Below are 17,194 nucleotides of genomic sequence, written 5' to 3' on the forward strand. Positions count from 1 at the left end.
CTGGGTATGGTAGTGAAATGTTAATCAATCTGTATAAACTTCTGCCTGGGAATGTCCTGTGTCAAAGAAATGTGCCCAAAGGTCCCACACTGATAAAGCACGGTGGGGTCATAGGCTCTGTGTCGGATTGATGTGCATGAGAACAGGAGATGGAGCAGCAGAGCAGATAAGAAAAACAGGGGTGAAGTTTCAAAGGATTTTGGAACTGAGTGTTTGGACACCATGCCCCAACAGAGATGCCAAGGCGTGCATAGCAGGCAAGGTAGATTTCACAGACGGAGGTGTGAGTAACACCCACAGGCAGCACTGTGAAGTGAGGCTCACATATACATGGATTTGTAGGGTGTATAGTCCGCTTCCTTCAAAACATTCTTATCATGTAAATATTTAGTAAGCCAAAGTGTTCAATGTCTGGGATGGGGCAGCTGGAAGGGGGTAGGCAATTCCAATAGCTTCTGTGACACGAAACCAAAGCCCGCCATTGGATATTGCGACCAGTGCTGAGGGAAGGGTGGGTCATAGCTCCAGCGCGGAATATTGGCGCCCAGGCGTCAGGAGGGAAAGTCAGAAAGATTCCTACTTGCTGGGAGAGGACAGTGGATTCTAGTATGGAGGATCCACACCCTTCCTCAGGTTATTCTCTGTCGAGGAGTTCAATGACTTGTTCTAAGATTTCAGCTATTTTAAACCCCATTGTATATTGAGAAGTATCATTTTATGGCAAAAAAAAATTGTAGCTTTGTTAGTTTATTGGAGCCGCTGTAACAGAATGCCATAAACTGGGTGGCTTACAAATAAAAGAAATTTATTTTCACAGTTATTGAGACTGGGAAATCAAAGTTCAAGGTCCTGGCAGATACGGCGTTTGGTGAGAGACTGCTTCCTGCTTCACAGATGGCCATCTTTTCGCTGACAACTCACATGGCAGAAGAGGGCAGGGGAGCAGTCTAGGGTCTCCTTCATAAAGGCACCAATCCCATTCAGGAGGGCTCCACCCTCTTGACCTAATCACCTTCCAAAGCCCCTGTCTCCTAATACCATCACATTGGGGATTAGGTTTCAATATTTGAATTTGGGGGAGACAAAGACATACTTAGTCTGTACCAGCAGCAAAGTAGTGTTTCTGTGAGCAAGCAGCATTGTCTTTAAAGGCTAAGTCCCAAGCAGCAAGTTTCTTCACTTTTTAGGGCATAGGTATAGATTCCTGTCTCTGCAATTATAGTTCTTTCAGAGCAGATTGTCTCACTCCTCAGGGTTAGCTTGGTAAACAGAGAGTATGCCAGAATGATCGGCTTCCGAGAGTCTCCCCTTGACCTATTCATACAGACATTTAACCAGGTCACAGCCCACCCACTGCACCCTGTGTGCCCTAGAGTCTTCCAGGAATTGCCACTGCAGTGTCTCAGAAACCCCATCCCATCTCCTTTCGGGGATCTGTCCAGGAGTTTGGGAATTTTTTTCCTTGAGGATTTCTCTATGTTGCTGTTAGGCCTGGTCAGGACCCACCTTGACATCTTCCCTGATTTTGAATCAGCAAGAAGGCAATGAGCTTTTAAGCATTCCAATTGTCCTATCATTTTCTTTTGTTAAACAGCTTCATTGAAATATATTTCATGGGCCATAAATTTTACCCATTTAAAGTGGACAATTCAGTGGTTTTTAGTGTACTCACAGAGTAGTACAACCATCACAAAATTTTTAGGACACTTTGAAGACTCTCAAAGGAAAGTCATATAAATTAGCAGTGACTCCCCATTCCTTCAACCTCCTCCCCCTGACCACTAATCTACCTTCTGTCTTTATGGATTGGCTTGTCCTGGATATTTCATAAAAATGAAATCATAGAATATGTGGTCTTTTGTGAATGGCTATTTTTGCTTAGCACCGTTTTTCTGAGGTTTATGTATGGTGTAGCATTTATGACTACTTCAATACTTTCTGTTGTTAAATAATATTCCATGGTATGGCTATGTAACATTTTATTCATCAATTCATAGTTATTTGAGTCCTTTCTCCTTTTCGGCTATTATGAATAATGCTTAATGTACAAAATTTTGTGTAGAAGTACATATTTATCTGGGGTATATATTTAAGAGTGAAGTGCTGGGTCATGTATTTTAACATTTTGAGAAAATGGAAAACTGTTTTCTAAAGTGGCTGCACCATTTTACATTCTCATTAGCAGTAGAGGAAGGTTTAAATTTCTTTACTTCTTTGCCAACATTTATTGTTTTTCTTCCACTTTAGTGTGAATGAAATGGTATCTCATTGTGCTTTTGATTTCCAGTTCCCTAGTTAACTAACAAGTAATTATGTTGAGCATCTTTTCATGAATTTATTGGCCTTTGTACATTTTCTTTGGAAAAATGGCTATTCAGATCATTTGACCATTTTTTATTGGTTATATATCTCTTTACTATTGAGCTGTAAGATTTCCTTATATATTCTGGATGCAAGTTCTTTATCACATATATGATTTTCAAATATTTTCATTCACTCACTTTCTTGATAGTGCCCTTTGAAACACAAAGGCTTTTAGTGTTGATGAAGTCCAATTTATCTCTTTGTTGCTTGTACTTTGATATTCTGTGTAAGAAACCATTACCTAATCCAAGGTCACAAAGAGATAAAGGTCACAAAGATATAGTTGAATGTTTTCTTCTAAAAGTTTTTAAGCTTTAGTTCTTATGTTTAGGTCTGTGATCAACTTTAATTTTTGTGAATGGTGTGGGATAGGAGTTCAATTCTGGACTCATAATTCTATTGAGCTGTACATTTATCTTTACTACAGTACCACACTGTCTTGATAACTGTTGCTGTGTACTAAGCTTAGAAATAAGGAAAAATGAGTCTTCCAACTTCATTTTCAAGATTGTTGCCAATTCTGGGATTTTTGCATTTGCATATGAATTTTAAGATCAGCTTGTCAATTTCTATAAAAATGTCAACTCAGATTTTGAGAGAGCATTAAATCCATAGATCAATTTGGGAATTATTGCCAGTTCAACAGTATTAAGTCTTCTGATGCATGGACTTAGGATATCTTTCCATTTATTTAGATCTTTAATTTCTTTTAACATGGTGTGGATAAAATTGCAAATGTACAGAATCTCTCACCTGCCCCTAGTGCTTATCTGTATCAATAGGTGTTTCCAAGGGGTGAAGAGAAGTAGTCCTTCTCCATATCAATAGATGATTATGAAGAAGGTGGAGAGCAGGTGCACACCTGGACCACAAAGGTTTGGTGGGGTCACTTTGAAGTTGGGTCATAAGGGACACGGGGAAGCAGAAGTAGATGACTGCTTATAAGCAATAAACAGGTTTCTTCCACTTTGTTTTGCCCTTTGACTGATTTCGGCTTCAAAGGTTTGTTTGCTTCTGGCTGGGGACCTATTTTCCCCCCCAGAGTTAAGCACTGTTTTATAGTTGTGTGTATACGGCTTTGTGCATAAGTGCTGGCCTTCTTTACTTCTAAGTACTTTATTCTTTTTATTGCTATTTTTAAGTGGAATTGCTTTCTTAACTTCCTTTTTGGAGTGTTTGTTGTTAGGCTATAGAAATATAATTTATCTTGCAGATTTGGTGAGCTCATTTATTAATTTTAGTATTTTTAGTGAATACCTTATGTATGTACAAGTTCATGTCCTATATAATTCAAGATAGTGTTACTTCTTTCCTTTGAGTCTGGATGCCTTTTATTTCTTCTTCTTGTCTGTTGACTTAATTGCCCTGGCAAAATCCTCCAGTGCGATGCTAAGTAGACCTGGAGAGCAGCAACATCTTCTCTTGTTCCTGATCTCGGGGGGACACTCTTGCTCTTTTACCACTGGGTATGGTGTTAGATGTAGGGTTTTTTAATAGTACACTTTGTCAGGTTGAGAAAATTCTATTACAGCCACTCTAGATACTGATACTCTCCAGGGATTATTGTATTGCTGTTTGAATGCTTTTTTATTTGTTTAGTACTTGGCTGCACTAGTACTTGGCTGGAACTGGTAACTTCTGGGTTACCATCATGCCCAGTATGGATCTTCCACAGAGTCCAGGAGGATGGAATCTGCTGATATTCATCAGCTGTCAAAAGTATCTGGAAATTATTCCTACACTTTGGGGAGCTGGGCCTAATGGGAGGTGCAGCTTGACTTGTTTGAGCAAGAGAGACTGCACTCTTCAACAGCCCTAGTGTCTCTTCCTTACTTAGTGTGAGTTGGGAGTGGGAGAAAAGGTACACCAAGCTGCAGCCCCTAACTCAAGTGCCTCCTGTAACCCTAAACTATGAAAGGTAGAATCTACTGATGATCGCTGGCCCAGAATCTACCTGGAATAGCTCTTTCCTGGCAGGATGTGCAGGGATAGAGAAGGGTGAAGGAAAGATGGAAGCTGCCTTTCAGCTATAGTTCCCTTTTGGAGCAGTTTCCCCTCAAGGCTTACCTGTGGGGATAGAGGCAATTTTAACTGGCATGCTGCTGGTTCACACTGTTATTACTGGATTTCCTTAGATTTTGATAAATAAATGCTTCCAACTTGCATAGACCCTTTGAGCAATCTCCAGGTAATTTGAATGATTATCATTGCTAATTTTGACTGTTTTTACGCCCTCGGAACATTTCCCTGAGCCCCCACACTGCCATTCTGAAAGTCTCAACCTTTTGTTAAAGGAAAAATTACTAATGACTCTTGTTAAAACACTGGGGCTTTGCAGTAGAGGGAGATTGGGCTCAACTCAGAATACAAGGTTAAGTGAGAATTTATAGGCAGGGAGCAAGGTGGGGTCCATGGGTGGAAAATTACTAAGAGGAAACATCATCAGTTTTGGGGAATTTTGGCTATAGAGTGACCTAACAAGATTCTTCTGAAGGTGGTTGAGGGGGATCAGAATCGTCTGGGGAATGGTCACAGATGAGAAACCTAATTAGATTTTGAGGGTCATCAGATATCACAGATGGAATATTCTGGGTAAACTGATTTGGTATTCTTAAGATTCTTGCTCAAACTGAACCATGAAGAAACCAATATGGAAGCCCAAAAGTCAGGACCTACTTGAGAAGAGAGTTCAGAAAAGGCTGAGTAGGGTTTGCTCCAGGACAGGTCTGTCATCCACAAAGACGTCCTGTTTTCAGAATTTTCAATTTTTATCAGTATTTGTGACAGGTTTTGCTAATACATGAAGAAAGGATATTCTACACAGTAATACATATTACCTTCATATTATTCTTCATGTTAATACATATTATCTTCAAATTTATGACTTGGGTTGGTTACTCAAGTTTATTCCTTATTAATGATAATATTCCCCAGGGACCCTTGGCACCTCTACCTATATATCTGTGTTGTCCAGTAACAGTAACCAATAGCTGAGCAACTGCAATACAATATGTCCAAAGTGAGATATGCAGTAAGCACATGCTAGATTTCAAAAAATTCATATAAAAAAAGGAAAGATCTCATTGATGATTTTTATACTGATTACGTGTATAATCAGTATACATGTAATATTCTGCATATGTTGGGTTAAATAAAATGTCTTAAATTTCAGCTGTATTTTTTTTTTTTTACTGTTACTTGTTTTTGTTTTAGTGGGGCTACTAGGAAATTTCAACTTATGTATGTGGTTCATATTACATTTCTATTGGGCAGTGCTGCCCCATATGACCCCATGCAGTCAGCTGTGAAGGGAAGAGGCTTGTATTTTTGATTTTCATCATAAGGGACTCTGGGCTTGGCAGACACGTAGAGTCTAATAAACTTTTTTTGCAATATAGACATCTTCAACATTTTGTGGCTCTTAGGTTATATTTTACTACTTTAAGAGGTCAGATGTGGAATACTGAAAAATGTGTATACTTCCAGCAAATAATCTGTTTGGCTATAACAAAACAATTGAAATCTGTATTATTTTTCTATTTACAAATACCATATGTTACCATATCTCATATTATTTCCTAAGTTTCCTTTTATTTAGACAGGAGTTATTAGTATTATAACTGTTCTGGGATATTTTTGAAGTTGAAGATTTCTAAGGTTACATAATTAGACCAAATATAGTAAAATACACTTTTTTTGTGTCCTGTTGCAATTAGTTTGGGTTCAGAACATGTATATTGGGCATCTATTAATTTCAAAGGGCAGTGTTACCACAAAGGATTCAGAAAGCCTTTAGCAATCTTTAATCTACTAGGAAAAGTAAGGTAAATAGGCAAATGATTATAATCTAATTTTGTATTAAGTTGATTAAAGGAGAGAATTTTAATTAGGGAGAGTCAGGGAAAAAACATGGCCAATGATTATGAAAAGAATAACTGCTATCTTCACTTTTGTTTGTTTATGGCTATTGAGGTCATTTAGAATAAACTATCTTCTTTTCCTATCCCACCTAAGGAAGGAGAACTAATCCAAGAATACAATCATAATGAAGCATAAAATTTCATTTATAAAGATTCTCATTGGAACATTATTTATGATATATTGGCAATAAGTCAATGTTTCTCAACAGGGAATTAAATAACTGATGTGACATGCATATAGAAAACACTATGAATCAATTATGATGATTTTTAGAATTCTATTTACTGACCTAGAAAACATTCATGATGTATTGTTATGCAGTAAGGATGGCTTAAAAAGGAAACATTAAATCATCATATCATAAAGTACCACATCTTTGAATATTATGTATTCATATGAATATTATATCTCTGTGTTTTTATATGTCTGTATATACATGTATGTGTCTTCTAGATATATGTATGTATATTTTATATAGTTGTACTTCTACAAGATTTTTAAAGGTTCAGCAAAATGTTAAGAGGTTGAAAGATATTTTTGGTGATATTTATTCTCTATTTTCAATGAAAATATTCTGTCTTTCTTAATTACAAAAAAGGCTGATTAAAGTTTTGTGGAGGACTTTGTATTGTAGATGAATCTTGAAGGACAACAGGGATATAAATTATCCATGGTTACTATCAGAACTAACATCTATGACTACAGTGACCATTAAGTTATTTTCTCTATTACCCTATAGTGGAATTCATCCTTCATTTGCTAAAATTTCCTGTATTATGGAGACAATTCACTCTGTTTTAAAAAAAGATAGCTAATGAGAAATGTAAGAGAACTTTTCTTTCTAGGCCCAATGAAGACGAACAGCTAACATCTCTCTGAATTTTAGGAGAAAAATATAACTCTGGCAATTAAAAACCACGTATTTCACCTATAGCAGCTGACTAATTCTTATGTCTTACCACGGAGTGAAGACACTCTCCTCTAAAGGGAAATTGTTTAGAAAGATTTCATATATTCATATTTCTCAATTTTAAAATCATTGGAAGATGGTACAGCACAATAAACTAGTATTATTTTAAATAACACAGCACTTCCAATTAAAATAAACATAAAAATGTTCTAGTGATCTTTATGTTTCAAGGTAATACCTAATTATAATCTTGTACAGAGATGGTAAATCAAAGATTACAAATCAAAATATTATAGTAGGAAACAATAACAGTAGCCAAGTAGAAATGTTTCTTTTAGTATCTTTAAATATGACATATAACATTTTTTCCTATATTTTAAAAGTAAATGATTTGCAAAGTTGAAAATTATAATATATATGTTAGAATATATTATATATCAAGATGTCCTGAATACTTTAGTATATTAGTCAATTTATCAAGGTTCACAATAGTATATTTGGAAAGAGATTAACATATATAAATCATTATAGTCAAACTCTATTACGTTATTTTTCATATTTGAATCCAGTCAAGGTAATACTAAGATTTATCACTTTTCTAAGTAGCCTCATTTCCCCTCAGTTCCCAGGTTGTCATGTTTGCCCATTTCTGTTTAGCTCCTGCTGTTATGGGGCAATTTCTATTGAATGTTAGGATATATGAACATGCATCTTTCAGTTGACTGGAAGCAAAATTTCTGATTCAATACAGTACTCATAGAATTTTTCTTAAACAAAAGGCATTGGCTGGTTTTCTGTTGCAAACCAATGGTGTTACCTTGGGTAATTCATGAATCTGTTATGGGTTTTTGCTTTCTTTTCTGCAAAATACAGAAATACATGGTCTTTAGGTGCCCATATAGTTTTAAAATCAAATAATTTTTTATCCTATCAGGCACATAAATCTTAGTGTGAAAGATCTGACCTAAGAGTAAGTTTTGATGAGTTGTTAATTAATGTTTATGTAACACCACAATAAGCAAGTCATGATAGATTCAATTACTAATGAAATCTTCCCAACAAATCTGTCAAGGGTGGGTATGATCATTTTTATTTTGCAGATATTTCAGAGAGTTGATGGAAGAGCTGGTCTTCAAAGACAGGATTCGCCTTATTTCCAAGCCCAAGTGCTTCTCATGCATACAGTGTCCCACACAGGCACTGGGAGTACAGATCGTGTAGAGAGTTGGATGTTGAAGGGCAAGTGTCAGTAAAGGAGAAGAAAGCATTTGGTGACTTGAGGAAAATGAGCATCAATTTTAGGTCCTTTGAATTGTCATCCCTTTCTTGGTCAGCTTAACTTTAGTTAGTTAACAAAGTTAGCTAAAAGCAAATGGGTGGCTAAAAGTTAGACTTTTATAATATATTATATATCACAAGAATAATAAGCTGTGTTTGTTTCTGTTCCCCAGAGGAACAGTCTAGTAAGAAAAACAAAATTTGTATGTGATGATTTCTACAATAAGTACCTTAAGTGCACGTTGTATTATTACCCCAGTTCTTATATACTGACTTTATATAGATCTTGGCTGAATGCTGATCCATTTGAAATTACCAATGAAAGTGAAAAAATAATGAGTAGCAATTTGAAAAAAGTTATATATTTCATTAACCTTCTCTATCTTTGATTAAAAAGCCAAAAATAATTGACATAAAGTTGTATGAAAATATGACAGAAAGTATTTTATATTTTATATGCATTTATAAAGCATAAACAGAAATAAACAGTGAATGTGTATGTATATTTTACAGATAAATATAGATAAATGTGTGTATGTGTTCATGTATTTGCAGTTACACCCACACAGTAATAGATATGTAGCTAAAGTAGTAGTAAAACAAAATTACTATTATAAATTTGTTGCCGTTAACCATCTGTGATGAAATTCTCAGATTCTCATTAATTTTTTTATAAATAAAAAAAGCAGTATACTGAAATTATAAATGCAACATATTTAAAAGCTATACTTGTTAATAAGCGGTGATTCCAAGCTTCCATCTGCCTACTTGCTGAATGATATGGAGCATTTGCTCCAGCTGCTATGCTTCTGGTCTTTCTTCATTTCTTGAATTAGCCCCTGCCCTACAGGGGCCCAGATAACAGGCTTCTATGCTCTGTCAGCTTGTTCTGCAATAAATCATCAGTGGCAACAACCTTTGTTTAGGCCTACTGAAATGGGCCTCCTGGGAAAACCTGTGGGAAGAGAAAATTCTATCAACCTAACTTACATAACTTCATGTCTTTCTTCCACACCCTTTTATCTTTTGTTCTTTCAGTGGTGCCACTCCACATATTAGTTATTTTTAAATATTGTGAGATACCACAGCTGAAGACATTTTTTTGTTGTTGTTACTGAAGACTCCAGATTATAACTCTTATAAGATTGGCTAAAACGAAAAGCAGTGATTTGCTAAGTATTCAGAGACTGGAAAGATTTCTTTGCTCAGGCGTATTGTCCTATCCATTAAATGAAGCTGAAGAATCTTTGGTCTAGCTTTTCTTCCCTTTACTTATGAATATATTATTCTACTTAATCTTATGCAGACAAGCCACATAGCCCTCTATGTGATAAATAAATTGGAATTATAAACATATGCATAAAGTTATAGCTTAAATTTCATTTTATCCATTACTTTTTAAAGTGCTTTTTATATGTTAAGTAATAGTAGGTTAAAAGCCATCAAGTAAATAAATGTTCTGTTTCACTGCACCAAAGTTTTCTGTTTTAAGACCTAGAAGGGAATTTAGAGATCACCTGGCTCCAGCACATTATTTTACAAATGAGGAATTGTAGCTCAAAGAGGTTATGGGACTCGCGGAAGGTCATCCAGCACATCAGTAACAAAACCTTTGAAGCTTTTTTTGTTCTGGTTTTTCCAGCATTTTGGATGATTGTGGGTCATGAGTGAGCCAAGCTCTCTGTCAGATGGCCACACCAGGACATCTGGCATATGGAATCTCTTCAAGATACTCGCCTTATTACCAGAGCAAAATTTGAGATGAAAGGAAGACAGAAGAGGAGAAAAAAATACCTGAGAGATAAGATGAGAATAAAAACTGAACGTCATAATAGAAAAATTTAAAATGTCCTGCAAACCCTACAAAATAGCCCCACCTCATTCATTGACCAATAGAGGGTTTCTGAGCCCATACGATGCTGAGTGGTGCAGTAGAAAGAAGGATTTTGAAATCTGACTTGTTTTAGAATACTTGCTTTTTCACCTGTTAGCCATGGGACCTTAAGGAAGTGGCTCCGCCACTCAGAAATATCCTCTTGGTGGTGACTTTTAGTGTGACCCTGAGCAACACACTGCTTGCTCATTCATTGTTAGTTCTCACCAAAGATTGGGCTGTGTTCTACCCCCCGGTGTAATCACTCAACATACCAATCTGAATATGTCAACCAAGTGGACTTTTAAGCTGGATGAGAAGACTGAGGTTTTCAATTAATTACAGTTAGAGACCAAATTCACACTGAACACTGGGGTCATGGCTAACATCCCTTTATAATAAAAAATGCAAGATCACTCTTTAACTCCCAATATGTTTGAAATGTATTTTCAACCATTAAGACTTGTAGCCAGAACGTGGCTAAGGAAAGCATGAAACAGGCAGGTGGGGACTCCCCTATGCTTTTCCTCTTTCTTCTTTCCTGTCCCCTTTCTAAACTCTCCTTACTCACTCAAAACTCCCTCCTGATGCTCTGTTTCCCTGTCAAAAGCTTGTCCACAGGCAGAATCCATAACTACGTAACTAAATATTTTGGTATTGTGTTATCCTGGGAACATGAGCATGTTAACAGAAGGTTTCATGGGAAAGGAACAACCATGAATTATTAAGCTTATCATTGCCCAGGTTGGGTTCCTAATTTGTGTTGTATTATTATCTTGTTCTCGAAGTACTTCTCTGAATTAGATGCTGTTGCCCAATTTTATAGATAAGCCAACAAAAATGAAATGGAAACCACAGCAGGAAAATATAAATGGGGTGTGAGAGAGCAGTTGTGGGCAGCAGGAAGACGAGAGTAGTGATGCTGGGTGAGTTGGAGAAGTGCAGTGACTTTGCTAGTGCATTCTGGAAGTCGTAGGCAGTGCTGACCCCAATTATAGAGTCAGTCATTCTTGAGTTCAGGTAGGTCTTTTAACATCATTCTGAATAAATTGCTGCTGTGGAAGACTCTTTACCTGGTGAATCCCTAGATTTATTAAAGAGGTAGGATAAGACGGGTTTTTGCTGAATGCATGGACCACTCAGCATTTATCTTTGCAATTAGGTGGCCTTGGCTGGGTAATAGGAAAAGCAGCCCATCACCCCTGCTTTCCTTCTAAGTTTCTTACTTCCTTCTAGTTCAGAGCTTCTTGAAGTGGCTTTTGAAACTCATTAAAGTAGGAATTTACTTATCAAAGTACCCAAATTATTCCTGTGGGTCAATTCAACTCCTGTGTTGGCCTAGTTTTGATCTGTACGTATTCATGATTCTGTTTTAATCCTTTAGCATTTCAAATTCCTCTATCTATTTTTCTTTCCCTTACTTTTGGTAAAGTCAAACTACAAATTTCCCAAGAAGGTAGGATGTGTAATCTTCTCATACACTTCAGGGCGAAGATGATTCCAATGTGATAACTGGTAAGTGAAAGATGACAGACTCTTGAATCAGGTGTTTGCAAGTATATCCAAAATATTGAACCCCACTTTGCCCTCTTCCAAATAGCTTATTATTGTTAATAATATGACAATGTAAATTGTGCTGTGATGAAATTCTTCAGTCTCTTCTGCAAATGAAGGCAGAAAGGATAATTTAAGAACCACAATGAAATCAGACTAAAATTAAATTTCTGTTGATAAAACAATGGTAATATAAAACCACTTCAGTCACCACGCAATTACAAAGAAAAAGCAGACTTCTGACTTGAGAAATATATTTTATCTCTATTTTAATCAGAAATGATTGACACAAAACAATATGCTATTTAAAGACAAACTTGACATGCCCAAAGTCAAACCCAGCAACATTAATAATTATTAATTTTTAATTTTCCTACAACCCGTGTGATTGTATAAGATACCAAAGTTTGCTACCCAAGTAAATACTGATATCACCAACTGCTCTGTAAATATCTCACAGAATAATAGAAGTCTAGGTTGAATTCATTCACTCAAGAAAAAGCAATTTTTATTGCACCTGAAGGGTTCTGATGATAGAGACAATAATTCAGGTGATTGAAAACAATTATCAATAAGCTAATTGAGTTCTATTCAAACATCATTGTTTAGCACTTCAGAAAAACCTGAGTGTTTGGGAGGAAATAGCTTATTAAGTTCTGTCTTTTCATGAGAAGGGAACACTCCAGACATTATTTCATTAATAAGGGTTCCTGAACAAATGGAGGATTAAGAGGCAAATCTGGGAGTTTAAAAATAATATTCCACCCATCCCCCTGCTCCCTGCTTCCCTTCCTTCCTTCCTTGCCATGCCTTCCTGTGTCTTATGGGCAAAGAGATGTTTATACCCTTCAGTTGCCCAGGAAACAAAGAGACATTTCATGATTCTGTGATATGTTATCAAACTTGTGTGTTTTCCTTCTCATCTCTGGTAGCTGATTTATTTTGAGGGTTGAAGTGTTTGAGTGGAATTTACACACACGTGTGGGGGGAGAGTCATGCCTGGTGCTCAAAGCAAAATTCATGTTTCCGTTTCTCCTCATTAGGCTTTAACATTAATATGCGGCTTGACAATTATACAATTATAATTAAGCAGTCAGTTTTTTAAATCCTAGCTTGGAGACTTACGTGACCTCTAAATGGTTTTTTTGCTAACTGGATGATTCTTTTACTCTTCCAGAGCTATCATCATCTTTGAACCAGGAATGTATACTGTTTATTCAGAGGCATTACAATCTCCCATCTGATTCTACTCTGACTAGTATGACCCCAGAAAAATTACATAGTATTTTTAAGCCTCAGTTTCCTCCCTGGGAAAATGGAGGTGATGATGTTTTGGGGAGACTAAAGGGATTGTGCACATATGCATTTACCATGGTGTCTATACCGAGGAAACGTAAAGTAAGTGTTAGCTCATATTGTTAACCAGTTCTTCCCCAATACATGCAGAACACTGGACTGCTTCATAATCATTTACACTGATATAAAAATAACTCAGAGATTCAAGAAAAATGTCTTTATTTGAATGATCCCAGAGTAAGATGGGACTATTTTTAAATATGTACACAAACTTGAATATTATCCTTTAAATCATTCTGGAAAGTAAACACACATTCTCACAATTTTGCCACTGCTCAAAAACTTTTTAGACTACTTATGGGAAAATCTTCAAAAGAAAATTCTGAGCCATATTTAAAAAAACCCTCAGTGTTGTTTTTATTTAACTAAAAACAGGGCCCATCCTCAAAGAATGAGGAAGTTCAAATGAGAACCTAAGAAAGAACATGGTTTGATCACACATACTGTGTCTCATTTGAAAGAGCTTTGTAAATTAGGAAGGGCCATACACACGTAAAATGCTAGAGGAGTAAGGAACGAACATCTTCATTGAGAATATTTAAAAAACTTGCCACAGGCTCTTAAGGAAATTCTACAAACCTCCAAGTGTTTTGAGCTCCAGCAGCATTGTTGTGATATATGGTCTCCAAAGTGCCTACCTGGAGGTAAACAACACCCAGTGGAGTCTGTCAAATTTAGTTAATAAAAATATTCCTCTTACACAGGTGTGTAAAAATTCACAGCAAGAGGATGGACACTGCAAATAAGAGAGATACTGCAGAGGGACAGTAAAATCTTGCTGGGATGGAAAAAATATATATATTCCTACTGGTGTCTGGGCTACTACGCTGCTTTTATCCATTTCCAGCCATATCTAAAATTATCTCCTATCAACTAATTTTATCCAGAAACATTTTAGACTGCTGAACTATGCCCTTCAGTTTGTTTATCCCTTTCAAATTCCTCTAAGGTTGGGTCAGTTTTGCCAGAGCAAGCCGACCATGACATGGGCTGGCGTGAAGCAACTGGATAACTTAGTATTATTTGTTTCAGAGTTATTTAAATAATGAGCTGAGGTTGAAATGAAGATTAGAAAAATATATGTTTAAATTTATAATCTGTGGAGTGTGGCAGTGCAAATGAGTTGTAAACCAAGTAGATCATGGAATAAACATTAAAATCTGGAATGGCAGCCTAGGAAAATGACATCCAGAATTGGCAGAGAGAATAACACTTCCAGTTCTGAGGCATGCTTGAACAGACAAGAAAATATGATTTGGCATTTCAAACATATTGTAGTTTAAATTGACCATCATCAGATCATTTGGGTAATTGAGACCCTAAGAAAGAACATGGTTTGATCACACACTGTCTCCTGATTTGGAAGAGTGATTTCATCTTACAAATATTTTTGTCAATTGGGCCATCTTCAACTCTTTTTCAGAGGTTATTTCAAATCCTTTTATTTTAAAAGTTCAGCACTTGTCTTTTCTATCCTGGAACTTCATATTTTTCTGGGTATCGATTGAATGTGATACTTCTTATTAAAAGCTGACTTATCTCTTCCTCCTTAAGCACTGTGATAGATGTATTCTAGACAGTGTCTGTTGAGACATCCTATCACACTGGAAATCAGGGGCTGTGGATTAGCAGCCCTGCTAATGTGCAAATAGGAAAGGAGCTAAAGCATTGTGTGCCACATTTTTTTGTCTGAGTACATGTCTTTAGATACTCAGAGGAACCTTTGAAATGTATAGTCAATTGCTTAATATCAAGCTTTAAAAATAAATATTTTGAAAATGTATGAATATCTCATTTGCCAGAAGAAATGATCAATATTCTTTAACGTTTTCCACCAAACAATTGACAGCTTTATTAAAGATATTCCTAGAGCAGGTGTGTACTTAGCAACACAACTAAATCCATTAGGCAAGGAGAGAGGAACAGAGCCACAATACCAAAGATGCATTTTGAATATAATGGAATACAAATCAGATGCTACCAAAACACTCAGCTTTAAGGTTTGTCAGTGGCTACTTTACAGCAGATAAAAATGATTAAGCTTCTTCAATGAAATTATGTGAAATGCTCCTCAACAATCTACTCTATGACTTATATGCTTTCAGTAATTTATTTCTATAACTTGCAAAAATGGAAGAATCTCTTGAAAATGCATGCATACTATTTGCCATTAATAGCTTGCTTTGATTCATTTAATGGAATTCTAATTCCATTTTTAAGTATTTTAAGAAACACAATGTATTGCTTTCATTGTCCTGCAAATACACGTTCGGTTTAAAGCATTTTTCATTTAGAAAGGGAAGAAGTTGGAATCAAGGATAATAAAATTACAGATATAGTAAAACTTTCGTAGTCAAAGCCATTTCTGTGCTTTTCGTATTTGCAGGTTTAATACACTAGAATTTAAGAAGATTTAATTCAGAATCAAGACATGTTTTCAGAGTCTATCACTTAAATGTTAGTTTTTAGATACTTTGTGAGCATTCCAACTGGGCTTTAAAGAAGTTAGTGTGACATACCTTTTCATAAATACAATTGTTACATTCAAAAAAGTCTTAATCCAGTCAAATGAAGAGAGGGGAGAAATCAAGGCTCCAATATGATATATATATCAAAGCAGAATTGTTTAGTTACCAAAGCCCAGGAAGTAACATCACTGCACCCATCAGAGTAAATGCCAAAGATTCAGTTGCTGTTGTACATCCCGCTCCTGTTGTATCTAAAGTACCACCACCATCCGTTTGGTGGATTCGCTTTACATCACTGAGGTTCATCTCCTCTGGCATCCCTGCAGAGGCAAATAAGAAAACACAGGAAGATGCATGAGTACCTCTCCATGGTATGTCTAGAACTGTCTTAAATCCAGTGTGGGGACACCGTTGTTTTTCTGGAGCATTCTTTACATGATCACCTAACTCAAAATGATTAATGTGACCCATGTACTTCAATTCTTGGGTAAATTGGAGAGTGCAGACCTTGGAGTGGGAAGCTTTCTAAAGTGAAGAGCTTTCTAAAGCATCTGGAATATTTCTCTAATGTCTTTGATTGTTCAAAAAAAAAAAAAACAGAAAAAGAAATTTAATTAAAATGTCCTGAGGTAAGATGTTATTGCTTGTCTCAGAGATGTTACAAGTGGAGTAACTCTGTGAAACCTTTCTCATGAAAATAAAACCACTTAAGGAGAAATAATTTAAATAGGACATTTTTAAAAAGTGGGATTTACACATCACATTAAAGGATATTAAATGGTATCCACACAGCTGTGGGGAGAGAGGTGTAGACACCTGTCAAAAGGATCAAAGACTTTGTTAACAGGGTGGCTTGGGGAGTGAAGTTGGGGATAAAGGATTTGATTAAAAAAATAGAAACAAAATCAAAAGACAAATAGGTGAAATTATAGACCAAAATCCAGTCACATCCTGGTTACTAATTCTGCATGTTACAAAACTTGACAAGCTGAAGAAGAGACCAGCTCCCAAATCACTGGGGATGAAGTAATCACTTTCTTTAAGAAGCTTGCCTTACTATGATAAACCTAGGGAATTACTGAGTTAGCATTTATTATCTAGTGCCACCAATGTTCGGAGACCATGTGACTGTCTGAATTATCTCTTGGCATGCCACTATCTGTCACAATTAACAAGTTTAAGTTCAGTATTACTGCAGCCATAAATATTGACAATGTAATTACAGTGAGACTGAAAAAAAAGCTTCATATAAGGAAAAGTCAGTATTTATATAATTAGGTCAATACGTATATATAATTCAGAAGGTAAGCTCTACTGTGCGCAGAAATGAGAGCATTCAAAGGAAGTACAGCTCTACTGATCTGACATATTGATTTTACAGTCTGAGCTCCTGCATTATTTTCTATTGTTTGGGTACCTGTTTTCTCCTTCTGTGTTATTAGGCAAGAAAAACTACTGATTCTTTTTTTT

The 17,194-nt window shown here is 36.0% G+C and overlaps 1 protein-coding gene across 2 annotated transcripts in view; it reads right to left on the reverse strand.

Annotated features, from left to right (window-relative positions):
• Positions 1-12,190: 12,190 nt before the first annotated feature.
• The window catches only part of GPC5 (glypican 5), a 1,280,510-nt gene continuing 1,275,506 nt past the window's right edge, over positions 12,191-17,194 (reverse strand). For both annotated transcript variants that reach the window (XM_073212456.1, XM_037024987.2), the window contains one exon: positions 12,191-16,044. In XM_073212456.1, the coding sequence (XP_073068557.1) occupies positions 15,887-16,044 (158 nt within the window). In that variant the 3' untranslated portion in view covers positions 12,191-15,886. The remainder of the gene's footprint in view (positions 16,045-17,194) is intronic.

The sequence above is a fragment of the Manis javanica genome, chromosome 9, assembly GCF_040802235.1.
Source record: "Manis javanica isolate MJ-LG chromosome 9, MJ_LKY, whole genome shotgun sequence".
Lineage (NCBI taxonomy): Eukaryota > Metazoa > Chordata > Mammalia > Pholidota > Manidae > Manis > Manis javanica.